Below are 27,616 nucleotides of genomic sequence, written 5' to 3'. Positions count from 1 at the left end.
TGTGTGCCTTGGTGTTTAGTCATGCCGACCACATGACCACGGAAACGTCTTCGGACAGCGCTGGCTCTTCGGCTTTGAAACGGAGATGAGCACCGCAACCCTAGAGTCAGATTCGACTGGCTTTTGAGCAAGGGAACCTTTACCTTTTTAACCCAAACACACAACTAGTATATTGTAGGTTTAATTATGGAAATATTCCTCATCCATCACAGACTGATTTTTAATAAGTTCCCTTATTAAGAAACGTGGAAAAGAAACAGTTTCACCCTTTTCTCCTCATTGCTTCCACAATCCTATGCACTCAAGTTCAGTGAAACCATATTCATTTCACTCTCTAAAAATGCTCTCAAACATAGAATGTTTACATTTACTAATTACTACTGTAATTATATTTACTAAATCATCATTGTACTGAAGACCAGACCCATGGCTTTCCTTCATCTCCTACACAGAGTCCCAGTAGTTTATGAGCATAATGTACCAAAACTCCTTGCTATATATTGACAGGTACACCTCCTCTTTTATTTTGTTTAGTGAAATCCTTCCTGACATGCTGTAAATAATCCTCTCTCATTGAGATATCCAGCCTCTGCTAATTAAAACTTACTTTTATTTTTATGGTTGTTTTATCGTATGTAAATTTTAAAACAAAATTTAATATAAATTTAATTGGGTGAGGGAAGGACATTAAAAAGGGTATTGTACTAACTAGACCATCTGGCAAACCATTATTGTCAGTTATACAAATTTTCTTTAAATCTATGCTTTCTTTTTAAATGGTCTTAATTTCCATATATTAATAAAGGCAACTTAATATATTCACAACATATATTATTGCATATATTATATAATACAGTATGTGCACATTAACAAAAGGCCTGCTAAACGAAACCATAAGCAATGGCAAAGAATCAAAAGGAATACCAGACTCCCTGCTGCACAAGATTCCCTAACCAATGATGATATTATGTGATGAAAAATGACTACACTTCTGCCTGTCACACAGAATAGTGGTAGTAGTTCATACAGGTTAGAAGTGCCAAGCCAAACTGGAAGGGTGCCAGAAAATAATGGTAGGTTCCATCTGCCTAACTAGCTAGTTCCTGAACTAGAAATTCAAGCAGTAACTTAAGCAGGGGTCATTTCGTAGAAAAAGAGCTAGGGGAACTCATTAGCATAACTCATTAGCATATGCCACACCCCCTGACATCACCAGAAGTGTGTCATAAGGCCACACCCCCTGACATCACCGGAAATGTGTCATAAGGCCACACACCCCGCCCCCAACGGTCCCGGCCGCCACCATGAGGGGCCCGGTGGTGGACCTGCAAGGCCGGCGGGAGTGCAAGGAAGCCCCGCGAAGGCCCTCCCTGGCCCCAGGCAGGCAGGGGTGGGGAGAGGCAGGGAGGAAGCAACTTACCCTCCCTCTTCTCCTGCCTCCTCCTGGCTGAATGAGGGCCGGAAGCGGGGCGGCCGGAAGCAGGGGGTGGGGCTTCATCATGTGCCCCGCCCCCGGTACCTCACCCGGGGGAACTGCGTTCCCCCGCGATCCTCCCCGAAATGACCTCTGAACTTAAGTAACTTCTCTTCCTGCTGTCTCCAAACTCTAACATTCTTATGGAATCTAGGCATGTCTTTCCTTGAATTCTACACAGGACTGCCAAGACACTATGCTTCTGTCACCCTTGATAAGGACATTCTAAACATTACTGTGAAGCACACCGGTAACCTAAAGAATCAGCCTTCAGCGGAAACCCTCTAGGACATGTCCCCCTGGTTGGTTGTTCTACCTGTCTGCCTTGCCCTGAATCCCAGAGTTATTTTGAGCCAGACCGCATCAAGCAGGTTTCAGTTATTGGTGGAAACTATGCTGCTTGTGTTGCAGAATTTGGGGTTACATGAGCCTGGGTCTTTCTGTTCTTCTATGCTATGAGGGTTTTGCTATATCTGACTTTGGTTTCTTGGTTCTGAAGTCCCATAAGCCTTTGCTTTTTTGCTGGAAGCCTAGGTGTAAAACCTAAGGCCTTGCCCTGAAAATGCACTCTTGCCTGAATTTGTATCTGACATTCCCTGTTCTCCAGGTGCCAGGCTCCAAAGCCTAAACATATACCGCTATGGAGATGCTGTAGCTGTCTCGGTCTTCCAGACATCACAGTTAATAAAATACATCTAGGCAAAAGTTCACTCTAGCAAAAGTTCATGTTATCACCATACCTGGGCCTAGTACATTCTGGATTGACGCCACCATTAGTTCCTATAGACTAGAAATAGTATAAAAATTTGGCTTGGGCTTTGTTCTGGACTGTTCAGCAAACACCCCACCTGTGTGTAAGGGTCTTGATCTTGGTCCTGCAGTCCAGGAACATTCCTTGTGCTTTCTAAAAGTGTACACTGTATCAGGTATGGAGACCTTTATATGCGATTGAGTATTAAGTGTTACTTGTGTATGGTTTTAAAGAGTTAATAAACAGTTTGAGTTTTAAGCAATTGTTCTCTCTGGTCCTTTTCCTGTGGAGGCCTGAGTTCTCTACCCTGTCTCCACCCATCCATTGAAAAGAACCCCACGGGGGTTTGGGATATTCCCCCACACCTGTGTGCCCATACGAGGGCTTGTTTAAGTGAACCTGTGCTATGCTTGCGGTTCCAGGTCGTATTCGGGATGGAGTGGCTTGGCCTGCCTTATACTGCCCCGTTCAAATGACCACTCACACACAGGTTCTTTGGAAATTAGGTGGATAAAATTGGCCACAACTTTATTGATTACAGCTGTTATAGGCATTGGCACAGCATGGGTCCACCGGATCCGACCTGTCGGCTGACCCTTCTGCCAGCCGAGGTATCCGTTACCCAGCCAGCCGGCATGGGTAGAGACTGCGGGATGGCAGGTTGCCGGGGTTCACCTGGACGCCTGCCCCTGTGTGAACTCCCCTGCCACCTGGCGGTGAGGGCTATCGCTGTTAGTCCTTGCGCTTGCCTGCTCCCTTCAGCCCTCATGCCAAGACCCTTACAGGGGTCCCCACTTCCGGAAAATGGCACACAGGCCGATTTCCGCCAAATGGATCCGGACCCATGTACCTGGTTGCTGTCCTCCGCTCCCTCGCCTGGGCAGCTCCCCATCGCCTAACCAGCAAGCAGCCCCAGCTGCTGATGGGACAGGGTGAAGAAGGCGAGTGGTCTGGGTCACATATACTCAGGCCTCTCCTTCCGGCCAACCCGCTGCCTGGTGATTGGCCCGGGGAGGGAGGGGAGGCGCCTCCCTTCCCGCCACTCACCTGGCCCCACCCCCCAACCCGACGACTGGCCAGCTGCTTCCCCCCCGCCCCCGCAAATGGCGGGCCTCGCCTACCCGGGCCCTTTCTGCTTTTGCTAGAGACACCAGCTATGTGATTTCCTACATGTAAGATGACTGCCATCTTTAGGGTAACTATTTTAGCTGTAATTACGATGGTGTGTTGTATATTTTGATAGTCCACTTTATTCTAAATACAGAGGGCACAATCATTGCCTGTGCAGAAAAACAGAAAACAGAAAAAGACTGCAACTTGACTGTCACCAGACAGAGATCCAAGGAGAAGGCTGTCTGAAAAACATAGCTGGTTCATGAGAGTACACTGGATGAAGTTTGAGAGATAAAAGGGCAGTCTTGTAGCCTGAAAACTTTGGGGGGGGGGCTGGGGAAGGAAAGAGAGAGAGAGAGAGAGAAGCCCCCCCCCCATGGTAGCAGGGAGGCTGGGGAAGAAAACAAGTTGTCCTGCTGTTTCTGGTCAGTTTCACTCCCCACCAATCAGCTGTTAGTTTAGCTTTTCAGGCGCAGCTGTTTATGTTCATTCGTGGTGGGGTTCCACCCCCAAATGCCCCACCGTGGCTACAGTGCTGTATAAGGATCTTAGGCTGTAAATGACTTTAAATATGTTTATTTTAGTTATTTCATTTATACATCACCTTCTTCCCACCACAGGCCTATACCAGTAAACATTGCTCTCCTCACCTCCATTTTATCTTCACAACAACCGCATGAAATAGGTTATGCTGAGAGTGTGTAGCTGGCCCATACTAAATAACAACTTAATAAAAATACTGACCAATGACTTGAAACTTCTAGTTATACTTGAATGCAATTTGCAACATTTTCCTATCATACAAGAAGTTGAGTATGTTGCATAATAACTCAACTTACTATTTAGTAAAACAAGTGGCAACCTGCAATACTCAGAGGCAGGATCAATCTCTCTCCTCTTAACTTACCACCCTCATTGCTACAGGGCCGATGTGGCTCTTGGCCACTCCCCCACCATTGCCTATGGGTCCAGTGCGGCTCCCAGTCTCTGCCTCTGAACTTGCCACAATTTCTTCTGCTCCTCATCCCTGCTGCTATCCCCAAGGGCACCACAGCTCTCCACAACACCCCACAATGAGTGAAATTAGCAATGGGTCCGGTGTGTCTCCTAGTCTCACCACTGAGCCTGCCGTAGCTTCTTCTTCTCCCCCATTCCTGATGTCATCCCCAAGGCCACCGTGGGTCAAGCCCCCCCCCCATTGCCAACAGCTCCAGTAGGCCCAGCACAGCTCCTGGGTTCACCACCAGGCCCACCACAGCTTCTCTTCATTACTGCTGCCGCCGCCTGTCCACCCCCCACCATCTTCACAAACCTCATTGGGGTCAGCACACCTCCACCCTCCACTGCCAGTCTCACTGTAGTGCCCCTATTGCTGCAACTGTTGCTAGGGCAGCTGTAGCTCCCATGTACACCCACCACTATTGCTGCCACTTCCACCGATGCATGGAAGAATTATGTGTGTTATCTGCACATGTGCAGACAAAGGTATTGTTTGGGGGAGTATTTGAAACCCCCAGTGTATTATTTTAGTTTCAGATTTTTCTGTAACCTTCGGGGTTCCCCCAAGTTTGCAGAAGTATTTGTTTTCTATGTAGCCCCAATCTGCAAATTTAGATATCTGCAGATGGCATCACACTTTGCTATTAGAATATACAAGAGGGGGACCCGCGATACTCGCGGGGGGGGGAGAAAAGCCCCATCTCCTCCACCCCCCCACCCCTCGATCTCCCTGAGGCGGCGGCGGCAGCGGCAAGGCCGGTGTCTGCCCCCCGTTCTTGACCCCGGCATACATCGAGACGCAGGCATCTGTCTGGCAGAAGAGGCCGCTTTGTGTTACAGCACACAGTCCCGCAGGGCCTTCAAGACTAGCATCTACTGGGGCAGAAGCTTTTGTGAGTCAGAGCCCGCATCATCAGATGCACGGAGCATTATCTTCCGTTGGCAGGCACAATGAGTACAAATAAAGAAGGAGGGTAGAGAAGTTATTAGAAGGACATGCCAGAAGATCAAAAACACAAGAGATAGACAGCTGACATTACGTTGCAGCGCATGGATGATACCAAAGCCCGCCCTACCCGGCCGGCCTGTCGGCTCCGGGGAGGAGGCGGCAGCAGCGGCAGGCCCTACCTACCTAAGCGGCCGGCCGCCCCCCCTCCCCACCCACCCGGCGTCAGCGTTCGCAGAGCGTCTCCTGCGCACGCGCTGGAGTTGCTCTTGCACTTTCGGGGGGATTTTACCATCCCCCTGAATTTTTTTTAACTTTTTTTATTTTTGTGCACACGTGGGGACTGGCCCACGTGTACACAAACCTCCCCCAGCCCCCCAGCTGCCCCCTCCGTGCTGATTTAAGTATCCGCACGGAGGGGGCAAGTTGGGAATTAGATATATAGATGATATACTCTGAAAAATGACTGGAGCAGGCAGCTGCTAAGAAGATATTTGTAATCTACCTTTAAAATCACCAGCCCACAGATAGTTGTAAAATTAAATTGTATTGTCCTACTTTCTAATTTCCTCTGATAGACAGTTATGCATTCTAGCATCAGGGGGAAAATATTCTTGAAATTCTTCTGCTGTGAAATTCCATCATGTGGCATTGCCAAAAGAGCTCTGAAATATTTTTTGTTCCTTAACCTCTCCAGCATGACCCACAACAACAATTTTAGCCCCAAACTCTGGAAAATTTAAATCTACAGTCAATCAAAGAAATTGCAAATAAAAGGTCAAGGAAGTTAGTTTTGTAGCTCAAGTTTCAACTTGTACGACTGGAAACTTAAAAGAGGTGTATAATAATGTGTTCTTGTTGATTACAGCTAACACATTGCATCTGCTAGAACAAAACACCACCACAGAATTCACTCCCAGGTCAAGTTTATTTACTTTGCAATTAACTGAGTCAGATGGAAAACTCCTAACATATTTTCATCTCCTTTAGAATTTCAGCTAGCTTCAGAATAATAAAAGACCCCTTGTCTCAATTCACATTGTGGAACTACAATTACTTCAGACTTCTTTTTATAATCCCGGCATGGCCGTAAAAGCAATTTCTTATGCTTTATACATTTTTAACTTTATTAAAAATCTAATCTGGTTCACATTGCCCTTTATAGGTGTATCTTTCTTCAGAAAATTCTCCTTCAAAGTGCTGCGGTACAATTCATAATAATAAAAGCAATCCCTACCTATTGCTTTTATTCTGAAGTAGTAATGGGGGAGTTTTTCTACACATAGTTAAGAATCATTCTATATACAACGAACTGTACCACAAAGTATGAGAATTTCTCCTCCATTGTGTGTTTATACAAAAACAAAGATCTTCTAAAGGTTTAGCCTGCTATATTTGATTGTTAACCCAGAGGACATGAAGTTTGCCTTGTACCGAATTAAAAATGGGAGGACTGCAGTATTTTTGAAGCTTACAAAATCAAATCTGAAGGTCTCCTCTTCCGGGACTTACAGATCTTTAAATTTTATATTTTATTACACTGGAAAAGCAAACCATGTCTAGGAGATGAGCAGATTTTTTTTATTGCCTTCAGTGCTCATAAATGCAATCCACCACCTACATTCACATTTCTCTTATGTGTTGCAATTTAATAAAATATTTTGCAACAATCCCTGTTCCAAAAACTTTCTGGAAAAGAAGTTGTCGAAGGGTAGTACTGTTCAGGAGTGGCCAACAGATCTATTCCTTTGATGAAAGGGTGACTTTTTCATACAATTCCATACTATCAACTCGGGTGGGGGGGGGATCTCATGATACCAGTGAAAGTTGTCCTGACTTTTACACCATTATATTTTGCTGTGTTTCATAAAAGTTTTCAGAATGAAAATACAACTCATGTAGTTTTCAATTTCAAAAATTCATGAAACACAAGGGAAGAAAGTAAACTGTAAATCTCTTTTTATTGTTAATAAAAATTATAGATTTTTTGACATTATATTCAATAGACAACATCAAAACTAAAAAAGCCCAATATTGTTAGCACCACAAAGAGACTGATGCTAGAGAAGATGAATTTCCTAATGAAGAGTAACATCCCTTATACCCTTTAAAAAGTTCACTGTCAAATAACAATCATAAGTCCACAACCTTCAGGGATACACTGCTACTTATATGCTACAGCACATTAATTCTTCCAACTAAAATCTGGTGATGATAACTAGAAAGATCCACAAACCTGAATCTGTTGTTGTTTTTAAATCATAGTGTGCTTGAGACCGGCTAAACATTAAAAATTATTTCCATATTTAAATTTATATTTTGTTTCTGTTTCCTTTTATCAACCATTATGGCTATTATAGTCAACTTGTGATTAGGAGGAAAACTGCCAAGACCATCTCCCTCCACATTCCCACATAATTATAAAATAATTTTGTAATTAATGGCTTTCCTACCAAAATCTGCCAGCTTCAACTCCCCAGTGTCACTGATCAGAAGGTTTTGGGGCTTCAGGTCCCTGTGCAAAATGTAACGCTGGTGGATGTAGGACAGTCCTCGCAGCAATTGAAATAAAAACAACTGAAAAAGAAGGAGGGGAAAAAAACACATTTATCTTGATTAATACTTGGATGGATTTAACTGGTTTCCTATACAGTCATCAGGATGCCTGCACTTGGGGAGACCAGCTGCTTGAAACTTCTCTGCAGTTACATTTTTCATATCAAAATGTATTCTTAAATAACCTTGAGTAAGAAGGAATAAGAAAACACTTGTCACAGGAGTACAAGGTCTAAATCACAATTCTCACAGCATTTACCTGTTTTAATAATCCACAAAGATAACTACAAATAGAAGAGTGGATTTGTTTCAGCCACAATTACAGTTTGTTTACCATATGGCCTTAGAGATTAGGTGGTAGCCTGAAGACAGATGTGTATCTTCAATAATGATAGGAAACAACAGCATGTGGAGAGGACAGGACCACAGGAACAGATGATGAAAATATGAAGGGATATATGCACAGTAAAAAAAAATCCAAAGCATTTTAATTCCAAATATTTTACATAAGAAAATTAAAGTATGTCCTCACAATGTGACTACAAGTGATATTTTAATCCATTTACAAAGCTTTCTAAGACCAGTTGATTATTTGATACCTTCTTAAATCTCTAGCATCTGGAAATTAACTTTACAATTTATATCAATGTGTCCAATTCTTAACATGGCCCTCTCTATAGATACTTAAATCTGGAGACTAGGGCCATGAACGGACAGGACAGATGTTTATACAAACCTGTGGGAAAAACCAGATTTGCAGAAAAATCTGAAATTAAAAAAAATGGTTAACACTGCCCCCCAAAAGAGACAGTGTCTGTTGTTTTAGGAAGCACATGCCCTCAGTGGCCATTACTAAATTTTTGCCAGGCTTCAAAGCCTTGGTTTCTCTCAATAAAAGACAGACAGAAGAGGCCAATCCCTTTCCAGGTTTGGCCTTTGTATGAGAGCTCTTTTAGGACCAAGCCTGGCAGCAGCTACTACACAAATTGCTACCATCCCACTTGCATTACTCACCAAAGACTGGTTACTTGCTGCTATTGAACAGCCACAACCTCACAAAGCCCACTGTTGAGTAGCAGTTAGAGTTTTAGATTGGGATCTGAGAGTCTGAACCCCCAACTGTGCATGGAAGATCACTAGGTGACCTTGGATTAATCACACACACACAGCCTAATCAACCTCACAGGGTTCTTGTGAACATAAGATGGAGGAGAGGAGAATGATATAAGCCTCTTTGAGTCCCTATTATGAAGAAAGACAGAAGCAAATAAATAATAAAAGGTAGTTTGGTGGATGGTGGAAAGAAAAGGAAGCAGGGAAAGTGAGGATATGAAGGCTACCAGGAGGAGGAAAAAAAGAAATAATGGTAGGGGTATACAGGGGAAAGTGAGGGGTTCCCCACAAGTCCTTGTGGGTTCCCTATTGCACAACTTTTTATTGTTAATTTATTTTTATATTTATATCTAGCCCCTCTTGAGATGGTTGTATTTAAAAAATACAACAGAACCATAAGGTGCATCATTAAAACAGTTAAATCTTGACATTCTCCTGGTACCTAGAAAAGATTAAAAAAGGAAAATGTCTGGCAAACCAATTACAGCTGAAAATAAAAGGATTAACTAAAGGCCTGCTTGAACAATTCCATCTTACATGCCCTGTGAAATCTTGAAAGGTTCTGCAGTGTGTCTCCTCTGATAAAGCATTCCTCCAAGATGGGGCTATGATTGAAAAAACCCTTGCCCTGGTGGAAGTAAGTTGGAAGCCGAGCAGCTACCACCACACAACTGTGGCCGGCATACCTTGGCAGCCAGAACAATGTTGAATTATCTCATGGAAAGTCTGCCAGGGTGAGGGAAGAAGGAAAAGCTGAAGGAGGGTCAGGTAAAAGTAGGCTGGATGATGGGCAGGAAGGTCAGAAGGAAGCAGGAAAAGGAGAAAGACTATAGGGTCTTTCAGGAAAAGGAAAGAGGAAATAGTGGGGGAAAGGAAAATGAAATAACCGCTGCAAGCTCCTGTGGTTCCCCTACTTGTTTTATTATAATTTCAAGGTGATTATGAAACAACCTTGTCAAAAAAGTATGTGCGATATTAATCTTGCGGATCAGAAAAATGCTATTGTTGCTCACTGTTGATTTTAGAAGACTGCTTTGCTTGTCAGGTATTAAGGTATCTAGCATGAGATATTTTATAAACATACAGTTTTAAGATTATTATTAAATGGCAGTAGTACAGTTGTAAGTTAAAGTACAGCAAAAATATTAGAAGAAACTATATAAAATTATACCTTCCCATTCATTTCCTAGATTCAACACAATAAATATTTGCTATTTAGCTATTAACCCAGCATTTGTATGAAACCGTGAAAGGTGATCATGGGAAGGAACAGAATTACATGAAAAGTACAAAAATGTCATATGACTGAAGACGTAAGAATGTAATTACATTTCCTTTTGCCTCCACGTGCACATATAATATGGCATGAGGTACTTGGACTTTACCAAAAAACAAACAGCAATAAAAAACGTTATTCTGAGTTTTGAGTTTAACAATATGAAAGGAAATAAGGAAATTGTAGGCATAGATAAGAAATCCATTCAGATGTCTTTTTTTACACTTACAAATGAACTGGAATAGGACCCCAAACTGGATATTGTAAATCTTTAGATTTAAATCACAAATGACAGAACGTTTTTTAACCAGTAACTAAACCTTCCAGACAAGGAATAGGGAACAGAGAACCTGTCAATTCTGTGTAAGAAAGCTTCCTTTTACCTAGCCACAGCAACTTCTCTGAAAGAAATGCACCAATAAGACTTGGTCTACACAGTAAAACTTACTGCATTCCTGGCTAGTGATAGGATGTCTGGCAAAAGTACTTGCCATGGTTGCTAGGTGCCCCCTGGCCACTGGTGGGGATGAGTGGGAATTGCCAAATCTAGGTTGGGAAACTCCTGGAGATTCAGGGTTGGAGCCTGGGGAGGACAGGACCTCTGTGGGGTACAATGTCATAGATTCCACCCTCCAAAGCAGTTGTTTTCTTCACGGGAACTGATCTCTGTACTCTGGAGATGAGGTGGAATTCTGGGGGATCCCCAGGTCCCCTAGTACTTGCCAAGACTACTGATTGTTGCAAAGGATGATACGTGTTGTGTGATGCTAAGGATTATATCTCCACTGCAGTGTTCCCTCTAAGCTGAGTTAATGTGAGCTAGCTCACAGTTTTTTAGCCTCCAACTCACAAATTTTTGTCTTAGCTCAGGAAGGATGGCCCCAGAGCAAACTAATTTATTCAGTAACCAAATCGCTTGCTCACAACTTTAATTTCAGTAGCTCACAAATTAGACTTTTTGCTTACAAGACTCCAAAGCTTAGAGGGAGCATTGTTCCACTGTAATGTGTCTCCCTCCCCAGTTTCTTTCAGGGCTCTGTAGGTTTCATGTCCCAGGAATCACAGCTATCTAAAGAAGGTATAGAAGTTATTGTTTTGAAAGGGAACCACAGACTCAGATACAAAAAGCCTTGTTATCAGGAACACTATGCAAACGTTCTAATTGTCCCAGGCTAATCATCAGTGAATTCTTGATGTGGATTCCTGAAGTGGTAAGCTAACAACTCAAAAGGGCAAATGCATGTAAGAATGTGTATAAATGAAAATGTGTCACATGGAACAGAAGTCTCACTGTGATGACTGTATAGATCTAAGACCTAAGTTCCGGCATGCCCTGGAAAGAGCAAGAAGTTGTGTCTGCAGGGGCAAGACGCTGTAGATATATTGCTGATGCACAGCAAAGTTCAACATTTAAAAGACTTGAAGCATTAGAACTGTATGAAACCTAGAATTTTAAGAAAACTGTCACGCTAGGAGTCGTCCCCTGTTGCGGGAGGAGCTTGCCCTGCAGGAGTCGTCCCCTGTTGCGGCGGTGGTCCCTCAGGAGAAGCCAGAGCCTCAGACTTGAAGTGGGGAGGGAGTTGCGTCACTCCCTTTCCACCACTCCTCGGGGTTGACAGCTGTCTCAGATCCTCGTTCTCTCTCTGTACCTAAGCCCGTCACCTCCGACATCCTCCTCGGCTCTATTGGCTTCTCCCTTTTTATATCCCTCCACCCTGGGCAAGCCCTCCCCTTTCCTTCCCTGGCTCCTGAGAGGGTGGTTTCCCTGTCACTTCCCCCCCTATTGGATGGAAGTCTTTCTGTCCCACCCCCCTGACTGGTCTACCTGAGCGTCCCCGAGGGCGGGGCTGTTTCCGGGAAATCCCGGGGCTCCGCGTGCGCCCGAACGATCGCATTGGCTCCTGTCTGTTCGGGTAAGCCCCATCTCCCCCGGCCCTCCTTTACACGCACCCGCCCCCCTGTTCTCCGGGCTTCCTGAGCCTTTCTCCTGCGTGACGTCCATCTCTACCCCTTCGGAACTGCTCTCCAAGGGGTCTTCGCCCTCCGGGGCTCATAGAGACCTTGGCGTGGGACAAAAACATTTCTTCTAAAATCCTGAAAACACAGGTCTCAAGAGATGTAGCAGGCCAAAAATGCTACATTTTTAAAAGACTAAGAAATGGAACATTCCATTCTCCTGAACACTTATTGCTAAATCTCTCTCTAGCACAAATAAAATGTAATGTTACATTAAGTACACTACAGAACATAGAAGTGTCATGGTATAAATTCTAACAACACTGTACTGTACTATTTTGATCACTTTACATTTTACTACATGCAGCTGAACCCATCTAGGGAGCAAGCATCTAATATTGATTGAAACCGACTTTACCATATCTTTTCTACCATCATATTTTTGTTGAGTAGTGTGGCCATAATAAATAATCTTCATTGAGTCACTACAGGTGATCAGCTCCCCACTTTAGTGATAACTGCAGAGCTTTGGTTACTAACAGATTTCACTTAACCCTAACTGGGGAAGAAATCAAAACTTTCTCAGGGGATGGGGGAGAAGAAACATATGAGGTCCACAAAGAAAGAAACAGATTGCCTTTTGATCACCAGCTGTTCTGAGAACACTTGAAAGGAAATTGGAAGGAAGTAGGCTTACAGGAAGACACAATTGCACAGTTTGAAGGTTTGAAAGTGGCAAATAAATCAAAAGGATTCTAACATCCCTAACAGGCTTATTCCCAGTCCTCAACCAAAATGTTTCTTTCAACAAGCTCCCCCACATCAGGTTCTTTATCAGTTTAGGGCTGATTTGTACCTGGAGTTAAATCTAAGAGTTTTATTAAATATGTTGGTGGCTCAGCTAGCAGCAAATGTAATGTAAAAGAGAGAAGTGGATCCTTACAACTACAACCCTTCCCACAGCCCAAGAGCCTGTACACTTGGAGTAGTGCCAGTACATTACAGCATCATCTGTCATTTGACTTACAGTGATCATCAGTGATCATCAGCCAGATACATGTTCTCTTCTGCACAGCGAAGTTAGTGAAGACCTGTGTGCTGGCTCATTCATAGGAAAATACGGTGTCCACCCCCCCCCCCAAGGATTTTAGCTCATTAAGTTCTACAAGGGAAGTATGAAACATCATTCTTATCTACTGAGTGTAATATGACACAGAATTATGTTCTCCAGCCTTCAGATCATTAACCAAAGACTTTCAAATGTCATCAGTGGGCCTTTTTTTGGAATCAGGCACCTACACTCCATTTCCTATCTATGCCAAGGTCTGAATTTTTGGAACTCCGCCCCCCTCCAAGCTGGAACCATCCTCAGTTTTCCTTTATCTGGGTTCATGAAGCACCATATCCAGTCCCAGCCTTCTTGGTTCCCAAGACACTACCCTTTTAGCCCCATAACTGGAGACAAAATCTTTCTCCAAAGTGAACTTTTGCCTGCTTCAGCTACCCTTGTCTTATGTGCTGCTGGTGTCCCCATCTGATACATGACCTATGGTCACGCTTTTCCATGTTTTGGATTTATCTGATGACCAGTCATCTGGACCCTTTTATCACTGTTGGATTCAAACTAGTACCTATAGGTGGTGTCTTGCCCTCAACTCCGTCTTGCTCTCAAATCTCTCTCACCTTCTTCCCCTGCCCCTCCACCCTCCTTCTGGAGGGGCATTCACAGTTCTTGGGTATGCATGTTTGTCAGCACACTGCTATTCTTCCCCTCAGAGACAGCAGTCTGCCTGCTACAGGCATAGTATACAATACAAATACAGAAGTATTCTGCATCACTACTGAAAAATACAGCATATCAAGATAGAAGCCCCGGAGCAGAATCAGACCAAGTTTCTTCACACACAAAGAATGCTACATTCTCATCAGACACTTTAAAGCATTCCCTAGTGGTGCTTCCTGGCAAGGCAAATAGTGTTTGCATCACAAAGACAAGAACCTTGGGAAAATCTTGCAGATGTGGGAATCTATTGGGCATTGTGCAAATATCTCTGCTTCTATGTATTTCTGCTCCTAGATATTCTGGCAAAAAGGCAGAAATGTTTTTCGCATTAGCATTCAACAGACTTACAGCATAATCCTAAGGGGCGACAAAAGTGCTCAGGGAGCCAACTGTCCTTTGCATTGGCATATGTCCAAGGTATGCCAGTGTAAGGGCCAATTACGAAGGCACAGGCTACCAACACTGCTCTGTTACTCTTGGGCTCCAGTGGAGGCCCACAGCAGCCACTTGTTGATGCAACTGAGGTGCAGGTCCCTGTGCTGGCACTGTTCTGGGCAATTTGGGGGGGCGTGGCCAGAGTTAGTTGGCTCCCTGAACACCCCATGCCAGAGGCAGAAAGTTACGCCAACAGAAAACTTGGTACGGCACATACACACCAGCTCAACTGAAAAATCAAGTTGTTCCCCCACCACCACTGCAGCCATATCAATTAGACTCAGAGGAGCTCAGGATGCCTACTACAGGCTCAGCCAATCATCCACCTCCTCAGGTTGGCCAAGTCCCCACCCCAGCAATCCAATCGTGGGCCCCCACCCTACAAAAACTTCAGCCAGGACATCTTAGAGCTCAGCAGTTAGGGTGTACAGCACAGGACTCTGTCTCAGAGTTCTCTGCTGTGCAGACTTCAAGCAAGCAGCGAGGCACTTTGATGGTGAGAAAACCACAGAGAGGGCACTTAGCACTACAAGGCAAGCGCTTAGCGCTGACACCCAAGGAGGAGAGCAAAGTCCATACTCTGCGGCTGACCTCTCCCATTTCGGAACCCTAACAGGTACCCCCACCTTTGTAGGCAAGGATCCCAAACCTGCTCCCCCACTCCCCTCACCTGAGGCTGGGTGCCGCGAGAGCACCTCCTGCATTCAAGCGCAACATTGAGTTCATGCAGGGCTGGCACAAGCCACAGCCTTGCAGCACCATGCCCCCTGACATGCCTTGGGAAAAGATTCCAGGAAAGTTTCCCGGGAGAAATGTGTGTGTGAGGGGGGAATGCTCTGTCATTTACCTGTTTCCAATGCTTGGCAGAAAACGGGGTGTGGTGATGGTGGTGGGTCTGGCAGCTCCTCCACTTGCCAGGAGACCCTTTTCTCCTGCAAGACATTTTCTTGCAGAATCAGAGTCTTGAGCTGCAGCTGCAGGTGCTGCTGTGGATGGATCGCCAGAAATCCCTGAGCACTTCAACAGAGGACAGGTGAGTGTAATTCAGATGATACCATCATGTGCCTCGGGGGGGAGGGTTCTGGTGAAGCCCCCCCCCCATTGGGGCTGCATTCCCAGGCCCTATCAGGACAACACATCCGTGGCTGAGCCCAGCATGGCACTTGTGACCAGTTGCCATGGCTGCACATATCTCTGTCTTGCTTTCCTGCAGGTGAAGATTCAACAGGGAGACTTGTGGGTGTGGGTAATCCTGCCTCCCCGGCCAACTCTACTCAGTCTGCTGTCCCAGCCCTCTTCTTGGAGTGGAGTGTAGCACCCAGCCAGGCCTTCCAAGTTCCACTTGCAATTACACCCCACTAAGACGCATGCCATGCCGGGAATCCTCAGTCTTCTTCCCCATGGCCCCAGGGAGGTAGTGAGTGGAGTCTTCACACCTGGCCATGGTTTGCAGTCCAATAAAGTCTGTGTTGTGCCACAACTGTGTCTCTGTGTGTTTGGTTTTGACTACATGACAGGAGCTCCACACCTCTTCCTGCCCCACTCCCTCCCTACCCCATCTGTGACTCCCCCCGAGTGCTGCCCGTTGAAGGGCAGTGATGCTCTTGGGCAGTGATACATTCTTGGTGCTTGGGGGGGCAACAGTGGGAGGGCTTCTGGAGTTCTGGCCCCACTAGTGGACCTCCTGATGGCACCTGGGATTCGGCCACCGTGTGACACAGAGTGTTGGACTGGATGGGCCATTGGCCGGATCCAACATGGCTTCTCTTATATTCTTATGTCTAAGAGGGAGGGCTGTGGCTGGTTCTGCAGGTGCCACTGGTCATAGTCATCTGCCAAACATAGCAGGGGCCCAGCAGCAGTTCCAGAGCTGACCTAACAACACGTTCCTCCTTCACCTCACAAGCTGCTGTGTGAAGGGGGGGCAGAGGGTGGTCTGGGTGAATGAGCCAGCTTGGTGCAGTGGTTAGAGTGTGAGACTAGATCTGGGAGACCCAGATTCTGATCCCTACTTGTACCATGGAAGCTAGGTGAGTGGCCTTGGGCCAGTTGCACACTCTCAGCCTAACTAACCTCCCAGGGCTGTTGTGAGCATAAAATGGAGGAGAAAGGTGGGAAATGAATAAAGTGACTGAAGTGCATAACTGTGTTTGCTGGGGGGGGGGGCATCTGTCATCAGGGGAAAGAAATCTGTGAAGATATCACTGAGCGGGTGGGGGATCATGGGAATCCCCAGAGTTAATGACTGGGGGGTGGGCAATGCAGCAGGGTGGGGGTGGGCAATGCAACAGGCAGACTTTATGTCTTTGAAGGCGGGGATGGAGAGGGCACTGGTATGGAGGCGGACACCGGAGTCAGCTCCTACATGCTGTAGCAAGGGAGTCAGAGCCCTTGCGGGGGGCCCAGGATGGCAACTGAGTGACAGCAGCTGGGACAACCAGGTGTCTATCAAGAGGGGAAGTACTAAAGCAACTGACAGGATTGCCCGTTGGGAACAATGGGAGACGCTTGAATGCCCATTGGACATACTGGCAGCTAGGAATGCCAAATGACTTGCATCGGTTCCATTGCAATACATTATCAAACATGGAAGTGATGAATGCAGAATGGATTTCGAATGACAGTCTCTGGGCACTGTGGAATGACAGCACCCAGAGTGGGATGATGGCCATTCCAGCCCCAGACCAATTCTGCCCCATTGAGGAGGCAATTGGGGGATTGGAGGGCAGTGCTGCATGCCCCCACATCTAAGCCTACCCCAGTGGCCCCCTCTCCTGCTTTGGCACTGGCAGAGGTGGTGTGGGAGTGCCCTTGACCATGTCGCTGGATCTGGGAAGCACGGCCAGCGCTGAGCAAAGGACAGTCTCCCCACTGTCAGGTGTCTGGATCTCCTAACAGGAGTTGATCCCTTTAAGGGGGTGGGGTGTGTGCTACTGACAACAAGCTGAACTCTTGTGGCCCACCCCTCTCCATGCCCTGCCTGAGATGGATGCTGGACTTCACCCCTTTGCCACATGACCCCTGATTGGCTCTGGCTGCCCTGTTCATCACAGTGCTACTGCCTCTACACAACACCCCCACTGACTGCAGCAGCACAGTTGCTATGGACATTACCCCAGTTATGCTCAGAAAACACCGTGAACCCACCAAATTTGTCTGCTGCCTGCCCGTAACTTATCCTCATAGAGAAAGGACTAGCACCACTGTAGTTACGTGGCGGCGGGCCACCATGTCACAGGTGCGGCACAGGATTGCTCTGTTAAAGAGCATGTTAGAGATGTCAAAGGGCATCAACAAAACTCTAAGGGAAGCTGCTGTGGAAGAAGGAGAGCGTTTGCCTTGTTATTGATAAACTGTTAGGCTTTTTAACCTGAAAACAATAATTTTCTTTTGCAAAAGCCATGCCCCCCCCAACATACACCTGACAATGCTGCACCCATAAAATCCAACTGGTAATGTTCGTGTAGGTAAAAAGCATCTAAATCATATCCAGGTGATGGCACGCAACATTAACATGTATACTGTTCTCCGCATGTAACTGTGCTGTGCGGCTCTCTTACCAGTAGAAGTACATGCACATGCAACAAGGCAGCTATGTTTTATCTGATACATGTTCACACAGGGTTTTCCAATGTATAAGTGGGCAAAAAGGGCAGTGACTTAGAAACTATCTTGAGCCAAGAGGAAAAGAGTAGATAAATATTTTAATTAATTAATAAATCAAGAAGGTAGGCACTGAGTGTGGTAGTTCATGAGTTGCACAGCATTAATTATATCTGAGGAGTCAGACAAAATAATACAGATGTGGACTGATTTGGAGAGTGACATGGTAAAGCATCACCCTAATCAACAGTAGTCGGAGGTGGAGGAAGGAGAGGATGGTACTTCAGAGCACGTTCTTCCCATACCATAACCAGTGCTATATCCCCAGTCCAAGTCACACCCTTCCCAGATATGCTTTTTAAAGCTAAACTGCATATCAAAGAATATGATCATGGATCCACAATGCAACAAGAAACCTACACCTCAGAAAATACTTTTCTTTCCCTTTACAGTGAACTCCAATATTCATTTTTGGTGTGTAAAGATGGGTCAGGTACAAAGGAGAGCTATAGGACTTGCCTGGCTGTATCTAATTTAAAGCAAGAGCAAAACAAATATCACTGATAGGTTGAAGATAGTACCACCATGCTTAGTGCAAACTACGGGGTCATTTTTAAACATTTTGGAGATCTCTGAAAGTACAACAGTAACATTGGAAGTCAGCAACAACAACGTTTCACACCCCGCCAATATATTAGATTTCAAAATATTCTGCGAACCTGGGGCTTTTCTCAGGTTTGTAGAAGTCTGTCTTGTCTGTTCATGGCTTCAGTTTCTGAATTTAAGTAACCACAGATGTGTTGAGAATTAAATATACTGATGATTCAAATGTCATTTTTGTAATGTTTAGTCGTAAATCAAGTTTTTAATTTTTTAAGGACTTAAGTACTTCCTGAAAACCATTTACACTAAATGTTAGGGAAAACTGCATTTAATGGCCACACCAAAAAAGAAGAAGGTGTTTTTGCCATTTGCCTTGACAACTGCACTTTAACTGAAGGAGCTCTCACTAATAATGAGTCCTGTGAGGATAGTGCCATATGAAGGTCAAATCAATTTAGAGGTTTATGGAGTGTGATATCAATGTGTTGGCAATGATTAAAATGTAAGGGCAAAAGCACTGAAACCAACAATTTCTCCAATAAAGACACATCTGCACTCACTGCAAGAACTTCTACTCTTTTCAGACTCTTTTCAGTTTAGTGCAGATAGATTATAAAGATCTCCTTCCTGGGAGACTGCTGAAGCCCTTGAGAAAGAAACCCATTCACTTGTTGTATGCTTCAAGAAAATATGGAAAAATGGGAACTGGAATGTGCACTGGTTTTGGCAGCATATTATTTTAAGCATGCCACTGGAAATAGTTGCTTTAAGCACTGTCATAAGAGTAATGGGAAGCAGTACAGAGATTACCTATCCTTACAGCTTTTCAACACAAGTGCATGCTTGAATATTGGTTCTCGGGAGCTGCTGAGTAGCAGAAGGCTGCCTATGCTAGTTGCATGGCAAGAATCACGACCGATCAACGGGGAAGTAAGGTAACTATTTTATAATCTTCCTCAAATTAATTGGTATAAAATGTCAAGTACAGCCAGAGAAAGCACAGACACTTGTATCTTCCAGCTGGTAACAGAAACAAATCTGATTTGCTACTACACTTGCGTCTACCCCCACTCCACAGTGTAACTGATGTCTTCCTGGTTTTGGAAACCTTGAATGAAACTCCATTTTGCCAGGACACCCAAATGAGGGTCCTCCCCAAAGGCCATTCAAACTAGTATTGCATACAATCCAAGCACAGAAACACATTATGATTTTTCTTGCTCAAATAGATAATTGTTGTGATGTCTGACTTCAGCAACTGTTTTGAATAGCTTGGTCTCCCGCTATGGCAGAGGCCCATACTTTTTAATATGTTCACTAAAAACACACTATGCATAAAAAGCATGGTTCTTTTTGTTTCCAGTAACACAAACACGGATGCCACACCACTTATTTGGAATTCTGGCATACCGATTTACATTATTGTTAATGATACTCTATTAATACAGATGAAAGACTGGTGACAAGAGAACTTGCTGCATTAGGTAGGTACATGACGAAAATTCAACTTCAGATGTAATATGAGTAATTGCCAAATTACACAACAAACCAGAAATGTGAGTTATCAAAGCACAACTGTAGCCCTCGGACAATATAAACATAGTGTCTAAATAAGAGAAATCTCAAAGGCAGCTATAACAAAACCTAGAATCATTGCCGCAAGCCACTGAAAATATGCAGATAGTCAGTATACTTCTTTCCTGCTATTCAATACCTATTAAAATCCATAATAAAATAACAGGATTGTTTTGAATGTAATAATTCTGGATGTGTTAAAGCATTAGCTTAAAAGGTAACAAAATAATTCTTACATATGAAATGTAAACAATCCTACTATGAATGATGCATTGTTGTTTGACCCTTATTGTATCCAAAGATGATTAAGAAAAGTGTCTCCTACTCCAGAAGTCAGTTCTTGAGATATATGATAAACTTAGCAGTTTAACATCAAAGAGATACATTCTATATTTTTAAACTCAAAATCTCTAATATTTTTCTCATTGCAAGGAGTACAAGAAAAAAAATTATCCAAAGGAAGTATCGACTCCACCGTTCTTATATCATTTGGAACAAAAGTCGGCCATTTTGACATGAAAAATACGCTGAGGCAGCAGGAGGTTTTCTACCACAATAAATTCCATTTCAGGAAAAGCTGCCCTATGGATTTTTCAGAAATGATTGTCTGGGGCTCTCTCCAAAGCCAGGATTTTAAACACTTTCTTATAGACTTAGAGACAGAGCTTACATATTGGAGCTAGAAAAGGCCTTCCATCCATTCAATTATTTTAGATCCATTTCCATATGTGATATGCATAATATGACTACTGTGTAATTTTCAGAAAACAGAATAATTTACATCTCTATAGCCTTCAGAAGTGAAAATGAATCCTAAAGCTAGTGGCTAAAGCATTTGTTGGTTTCTATTTCCTTTGATGTTCTTTTTAAATCTTTCCTGCTATTATCGCTGTACAGAAGTTATTGATAATGATGACAGGGTACACTTAATGACCAGAACCTGATAAATACTCTATCCTAATCCACTAGTAGAGCATCCAGTAGGGAACTTTCCCCTTAATCAATGAAGTTAAAAGGCTCTTTCTATTCCTACCCATGAAAGAGCAATGGATTACGATGTTGTTAAAAACCTAAATAAGCTTTCTAATTAACTGTTTGTACTATTACCCTTCATCTTTTTCTTAAAAAGAAATTCTCCAATCTTGATAGATCAAAGGCCAGTGACAGGAATACTGTATATATATTTCACAAAGCTTAGAAAACTACCTGTTTACCTGAAAGAAAGACTAGCTTATTTTTCCTCCAGGAGTGCCATCAAGAAAAATAGAGGGTAGTCTTAAATTCACACAAGTTACAGTTAAATACAGTAATAAAAATGTTGTAGATTTTTTTCTTTTTAAAAAGGAAGCAACATCTTATACTCAGGGTGATCTTCCTTTCATGTAAATACGGGATATGGGTGTTCCATGTGGCAAATAATGGTTCTTAATACTTGCATAGAAGATGTATCTTTAATGACCACATTCATGCATTTGTTAACATATAAGATGGAGAGATAAAATAAAGCAGGGTAAATTTGATGTTTGATTACCATAAAGGTTTATTTAGAAATTGATTCTCAATGCTGTCTGTAAGTGACAGTGGCTTAATTTAGCAGAACATTACCCTATCCCATTTTGCACCTGCTTGTTCTCAAATGAGTAATGGAAAGCTACAACTTATTAAGTTCATTAAATGGCATACAGTCCTGTTTCAAATATCCACTGTAATTAATGGGAAAATTTAGCTCTACACCAATCTCTGTGAAGGTAGCTGACATTTTAGAAGTGCTTCTCTTGGAACCACTACCAACCAAAAGTTGTCATTTAGGAATGGAATTATAAAGTAATCATGTGAACATTTCTATATAGAAATGATACATGAAGTCCAACAATTTCCTTAGAGGTCTTGATTTTCCATTGAGTTTTCTTCATGGAAAAACAGGGTGGATTACTCATCCCAAACAACGCAATATTTATAAATGAATAAATTAGCACTAATAAGGGTTTTATCCATGAACACATTACAGCATTAAACTTCACATACATTTTCTTGATCAGTTATTGAATAAATTCTGTTTGTATGTACATCTACCATTATATGTCAAGATTCCTCATCACATCACGTTTACTGTCTACATATCCAGTTTGATTTATCTCCCTTATAAATAAAAGCCGAATGGTGGTGGCACTTCTCTAGAACATTCCACACGCTCCAAAATCAGTTCGCTCTCTGATCTGTCATTCAGAGGGTCTCCCTATCCACTGGCTGCTTTGCCTGAGTCCTGCCTCCAACATTCTAAACATTTTGCTGTTCCTCTCCCCCCCATAGCCAATAAGAACACAGAGGTTATTTGCATATGCAGCCTCATTGGCCTTTGCCTCGGAACACAGAGGTCATTTGCATATGTGACTTGATTGGCTTTTGCCTCTAACATTCTAAACAGTTTTGCTGTTCTGAGGTAAAATGTGTCCAATCTCCAGGTGAGGGCTGGAGATCACAGAATTACAATTGCTTTCCAGATGGCAGAGATCAGTTCCCCTGGAGAAAATGGTGGGCTCTGTATCCTTATATGCTGCTGAGGTGGCCCCTGTATGACAGCCAATGTGACGTAGCAGTCAGGGCTTCAGAACACGGGAGAGGCTGCAGGTGTGTGGGCGGTGGAAAGCTGATTAGTGAGGGGGAAATAAAAGTAGGTTGATGATTGGCTGGGAAGGAGAAAGAGTTGCCAACTCCAGGTGGGAAATTCCTGGAGATGTGAGGGATGGAGCCTGGAGAGGGTGAGGTTTTAGGAGGCATGGGACCTCGGACAGGTACAAAGCCATAGACTCCACCCTCCAAACCAACTATTTCCATCTGGGGAACCATCGTTGGCAATCTCCAGGTGAGGACTGGAGATTACTCAAAATTACAACCAGGGCCGGCCCTAGCTTATTTTGAACCCCAGGCAGGATCCCTTCTGGCACACACCCCGTGCGCCACCCCCTCCCCCCGTGCACGCCCCCCCACAATGTTCTTTAGGTAGCAGGGATCAGTTCCTCTGGAGAAAATGGTGGACTCAGTGTCATTATACCCTGCTGAGGTCGCTACAGCAAATTGACACTGAGTGTCCAAGGCCGGGGCACCCCCCCTGAGCCTCTTTCTAGAGGCCGTTGTATTTATTTCCACAATGGGACTTTTTCCTAGTATCAAATAAACAGCTGAATAAGGTGGTAAAATACACCAAGATTTAGATGCCATATTAAATATCTTCCAAAGAACTTTCTAACCTAGGATGCATTTTTAGCTCCTTTATTTACATTTTTGGTTATTCATAGTAAGAAAACATGAGCTATTGAGTAAAATAGTTTTCCTCAAGGTCTAAATATCAAGATTTAAAATAATTTCTGGGAAATATTATGTTTCATGTGTGCATTCCACAGATATATTCTTATTGTTTAAATGAGATAAAATGCATAATAACTGTTAATGAATTACTCCCATATTCTAACACCTCATTGCTTTTGGGTAATTTCAAGCATAATTACTTATGTCTTTGAAATATAAATATTTATAAGTTAACAAATACCCTAAGGCTTTTATGCAGGTTGTTAATTTCCAAATTGGCCATTAAAGCCCTGAATTTATCCATTTCTCAAGAAAAGATATTATTTAGGAAATGTAGCCATTATTTGAAGGATAAATGTTCATGACAGAGTACCATGAGACAAAAGAATTTTGCTGGTAAGCATCAAAGCAAAGCTAAAGGCTTTTAAATAAAAAGCTTCCTTCAGCTTTTTGAGAAGAAATCTGCAGACGTAGCACAGCTCACATATGGAAGAGAAAGAAACTTAGCTTGCCTGTGTGAATTAGCTGTGCCATTCACTATGATACCTAAGCACTATGGTACCAAGGCACCAAGGAAGGATGGGGCAGTTTTTTGGTCAAACATGGATTCTGCAACAAGCCACTATATTTTCCTCCTATGAGAGCCTCCCTATTTACACAGGTCATCAAATGCAGGTGAGGTGTTTGGTGGTCCTTGGGGAGGCAATCAAGTAATTCACCTTCATCAGAAAGCAGATCAATGGGCACAAAGAGATCTCTTTGGTGCCTGTTCGGTGGTCCTTGGGGAGGCTATCAAGTAATTCACCTTGAGTCTGTGAGAAAGGTGGGCTATAAATGAAGTATGCAAGTAAATAAATAATTAGCAACTAATTCCCTTAACATGTTTAACAGTATCATTGAGGACATCTAGTGCTTTTTGTTTGACTGTATTCTATTCACACAATTTTGGTGGTTTTTTTAAAACCACAATTTACTGTGAACTGCCTGGATGGCCTTCCTGGGATCAAAAGTCAGCATATGAATAAAAATCACAAGCACAGCATGGATTTATTATAAGAGTTAATGTGACTTCTCTTGGGTACAGTTCACGACAGTTGTGATTCTGTCAAGATTCTCCTGAATACTATGTACTCAAGTGCACATATACAGTGGCATACATATAGTGGCACTTTAAGGCTACAATTCCAGCCACATTTACTTTGAAGTAAGCCCCCTCCATCTCAGTGGGGTTTATGTACAAACGTTCAGGACCTGGATGTTAATTTTCTATTTTGGATTTTACTAATGGTAACAAAGCCTTGGGCACCAATTGATGTAGCAACACAGAAACTCAGATGTTCAAGGAACTAAGGTGTTTTCTGTCTGACTTTTGTGAAGGGAGAAGTTGTCTATTTGACTCTGACTAAAACTCTACATGGGGTGGGCTGAGGATTGGGAAACTTTTCAGGACATAAGTAAGCTAGGATAAAGGGAGCAGGAAGGCAAGAAAGCTGAAGGAAGAACTCAGACAAAGTAAGAAAGAAATCCTGAAAGTCAGCAGATAGGATTAAGGCACAGAGCAGAGAGAAAATTAAAGGCAAGAAAGGGGCTCCAGTCCTTCTAATACAATGGGGTGGATCATACATCTATCCTTCCATTGCCCTGTGCAAAGTTGGAAGCCCTCTTCCAGCTTAAGGACCCTTCCTCCTACTTAAGTGACTCTTCCATTGGAAAAAGTGCTGCTTAAATTGGAGAAAGGCTTCCAATTTTGCACAAGGTAGTGCCAGTCAGGTGCCAAAAGCAGGGCTGACAGACAACAGCACTCACCTGCTAACTACTCTAGCTTCTGACAATCAAAACATTCTGCTTTTCAACCCAATGGTCTGTATGGTATTGAAGGTTTAAGGAAGAGAAGAAGAATACTAGGGTAGGCAAAGGGAATGGGACACAGGGCCTTGGTAAGTAGGATCTGTGGAAGCAATGGGTGGAGGAGGCCTGGAGTTCAACAAAGGTTAGAAGCCAATGAGACTAGGGAGAAAAGGCATACAGAGAGGAGGGTCTGTTTGCCAACCTCAAGCAGCCAATAACAATGCTTGACCAAAAAACCAAGTGGGCAAAAATTTATCCAGTCTAGTCTAGACCTAGATTATTATTCTTTATTATTCTTTATTTATTCAATTTATAAATTAAATTTATCAATCACCCAATCCCTGAATTCACAGGGCTCTGGGCGATGTACAAACATAAATAAAATACGATATGAACATTCAGTACAATCTTAATTCCCAGATGGCATTCATGAGTTGAATTTTAAGCCAGTTGGAGTATGTTGCCACCTCGCAGGCAGTACTGGGAGGAGGCCGAAAGAAAAAAGATGGAATAAAGGAGGGGATGCCAGCCATGATAGAGCCCGTCGCTGTCCTCAACCAAAAGCCTGGTGGACAATCTCTGCCTTACAGGCCCTGTAGAACTGCATTAAACCCTGCAGGGCTCTGATGTTATCTGGCAGAGAGCTCCACCAGGTTGGAGAAAGCCCCGGCTGTAGTCAAAGACAGCTGGATATCTTTGGGGCCAGGGATCACCAGCAGATTATTCTCAACAGAGCATAACACTCTTCAGGGGACATGTCGGGGTAACGGTCCCGAAGATACATGGATCCCTGATCGCTCATGGCCTTAAAGGTCAGTACCAAAACCTTGTACCTGAGTTCGTACACCACTGGGAGTCAGTGTAGTTGGTGCAGCACAGGTTGAATATGTGCTGTCTGTGACATTCCTGTCAGGACTTGTACTGCCACATTCTGGATCAGTTGGAATTTCTGGATCAGTCTCAAGGGCACCTAGATAACTGCCTCAAAAAAACAAAAAACAAACCCCAAACCAGAAGGGAACGCGATGGATTGATTCCGCAGATGCAGGGTGAGAAGGACCGGACTTGCCCCAGTATCAAATAACTCCGATTCGAAGACTGGTGAGAGCAGGGTGCTAACGACTGGGGAGCAGGAGACAGATGTTTAAATTCGGAAGGGAACAGCAACAACACTGGATCAAACAGCTCGTCTGATCGCAGACTCTATATATTTTCAAAGCTAAAATGTCTTTAAATGTACCAATTATTTTGAGTAATATTAAATTTGTAAAGGTAAAGGTTTCCTTGCTTGAAAGCCAGTCGAATCCGACTCTAGGGTTGCGGTGCTCATCTCCGTTTCAAAGCCAAAGAGCCAGTGCTGTCCGAAGACATTTCCGTGGTCATGTGGCCAGCATGACTAAACACCAAGGTGCATGGAACGCTGTTACCTTCCCACCGAAGTGGTACCTATTTATCTACTTGCAATTTCTTGCTTTCGAACTGCTAGAGTGGCAGGAGCTGGAACTAGAGACAGGAGCTCACCCCGTCATGCGGCACACTCGGGTCTTGAACTGCTGAACTACCGACCTTCCACAGCCTACAGTTCAGTGTTTTAGCCACTTGAGCCACCGCAGCTCAAAAATTTGTACACAAGGTATAATAAAGTTTTTAAACTGTCAGAATCATAGCAATTATTACAGTATATGGCCTTCATAGAACTGTGATGAAAGGCACTATGTCAAAAATTTCACCTGCAAATATTTTTCTCCAAGAAAATCATAGGGGAATCTACTACTTTCTGATGGAAAATGAGAAATAAAAATGGATTCTTAATTAGAATGGAGGCATCCCTGAGAAACTAAGCTACTAATAAAGGATGTCTTTGTTTCCATGTACTCAAATGCAAATACTACAAAATATTGATGCAAAATGAACTCCACAGGCAATTCAACGCGGTGGCGCAGGCAATTCAACGCCTGCTTTAACAACTATAGCGAACAGCCATAATGGCTGTTCGAATCCCCACCGTGGCCGGAGTGAGCTTCTGGCCCCTAGTCCCAGCTCCCGCCAACCCAGCGGCTCGAAATTAACACCAAGTAGAGAAATGGGTACCTGTCTTAGAGGCAGGGGGCACCCCCCTCCTGGTTCCGTGCCAGGAGGTGTTGATGGCGGCGGCGGCGATAGCAAGAAGCGGCTGCGAGAGGCGTACGGGCAGCAAGAAGTGAGAGAGATGGCAGCGAGAGGCGAGAAGAAGCGGCTTGGAAGAACATGGTGGCGTCTGGTGGACTGTAGAGGCGACG

The 27,616-nt window shown here is 43.8% G+C and overlaps 1 protein-coding gene across 1 annotated transcript in view; it reads right to left on the bottom strand.

Moving 5' to 3' along the window:
- CDK14 (cyclin-dependent kinase 14) overlaps nt 1-27,616 on the bottom strand; it is a 277,214-nt gene that overhangs the window by 172,730 nt on the left and 76,868 nt on the right. The window contains exon 6 of the mRNA XM_015416305.1: nt 7,737-7,860. Coding sequence (XP_015271791.1) covers nt 7,737-7,860 — 124 coding nt within the window. The remainder of the gene's footprint in view (nt 1-7,736; nt 7,861-27,616) is intronic.

The sequence above is a fragment of the Gekko japonicus genome, unplaced genomic scaffold, assembly GCF_001447785.1.
Source record: "Gekko japonicus isolate JY-2015 unplaced genomic scaffold, Gekko_japonicus_V1.1 scaffold721, whole genome shotgun sequence".
NCBI classification, from domain to species: Eukaryota; Metazoa; Chordata; class Lepidosauria; order Squamata; family Gekkonidae; genus Gekko; species Gekko japonicus.
Note: the sequence above shows the minus strand (reverse complement) of the source record. Positions and strands in the feature narration are given on the sequence as shown.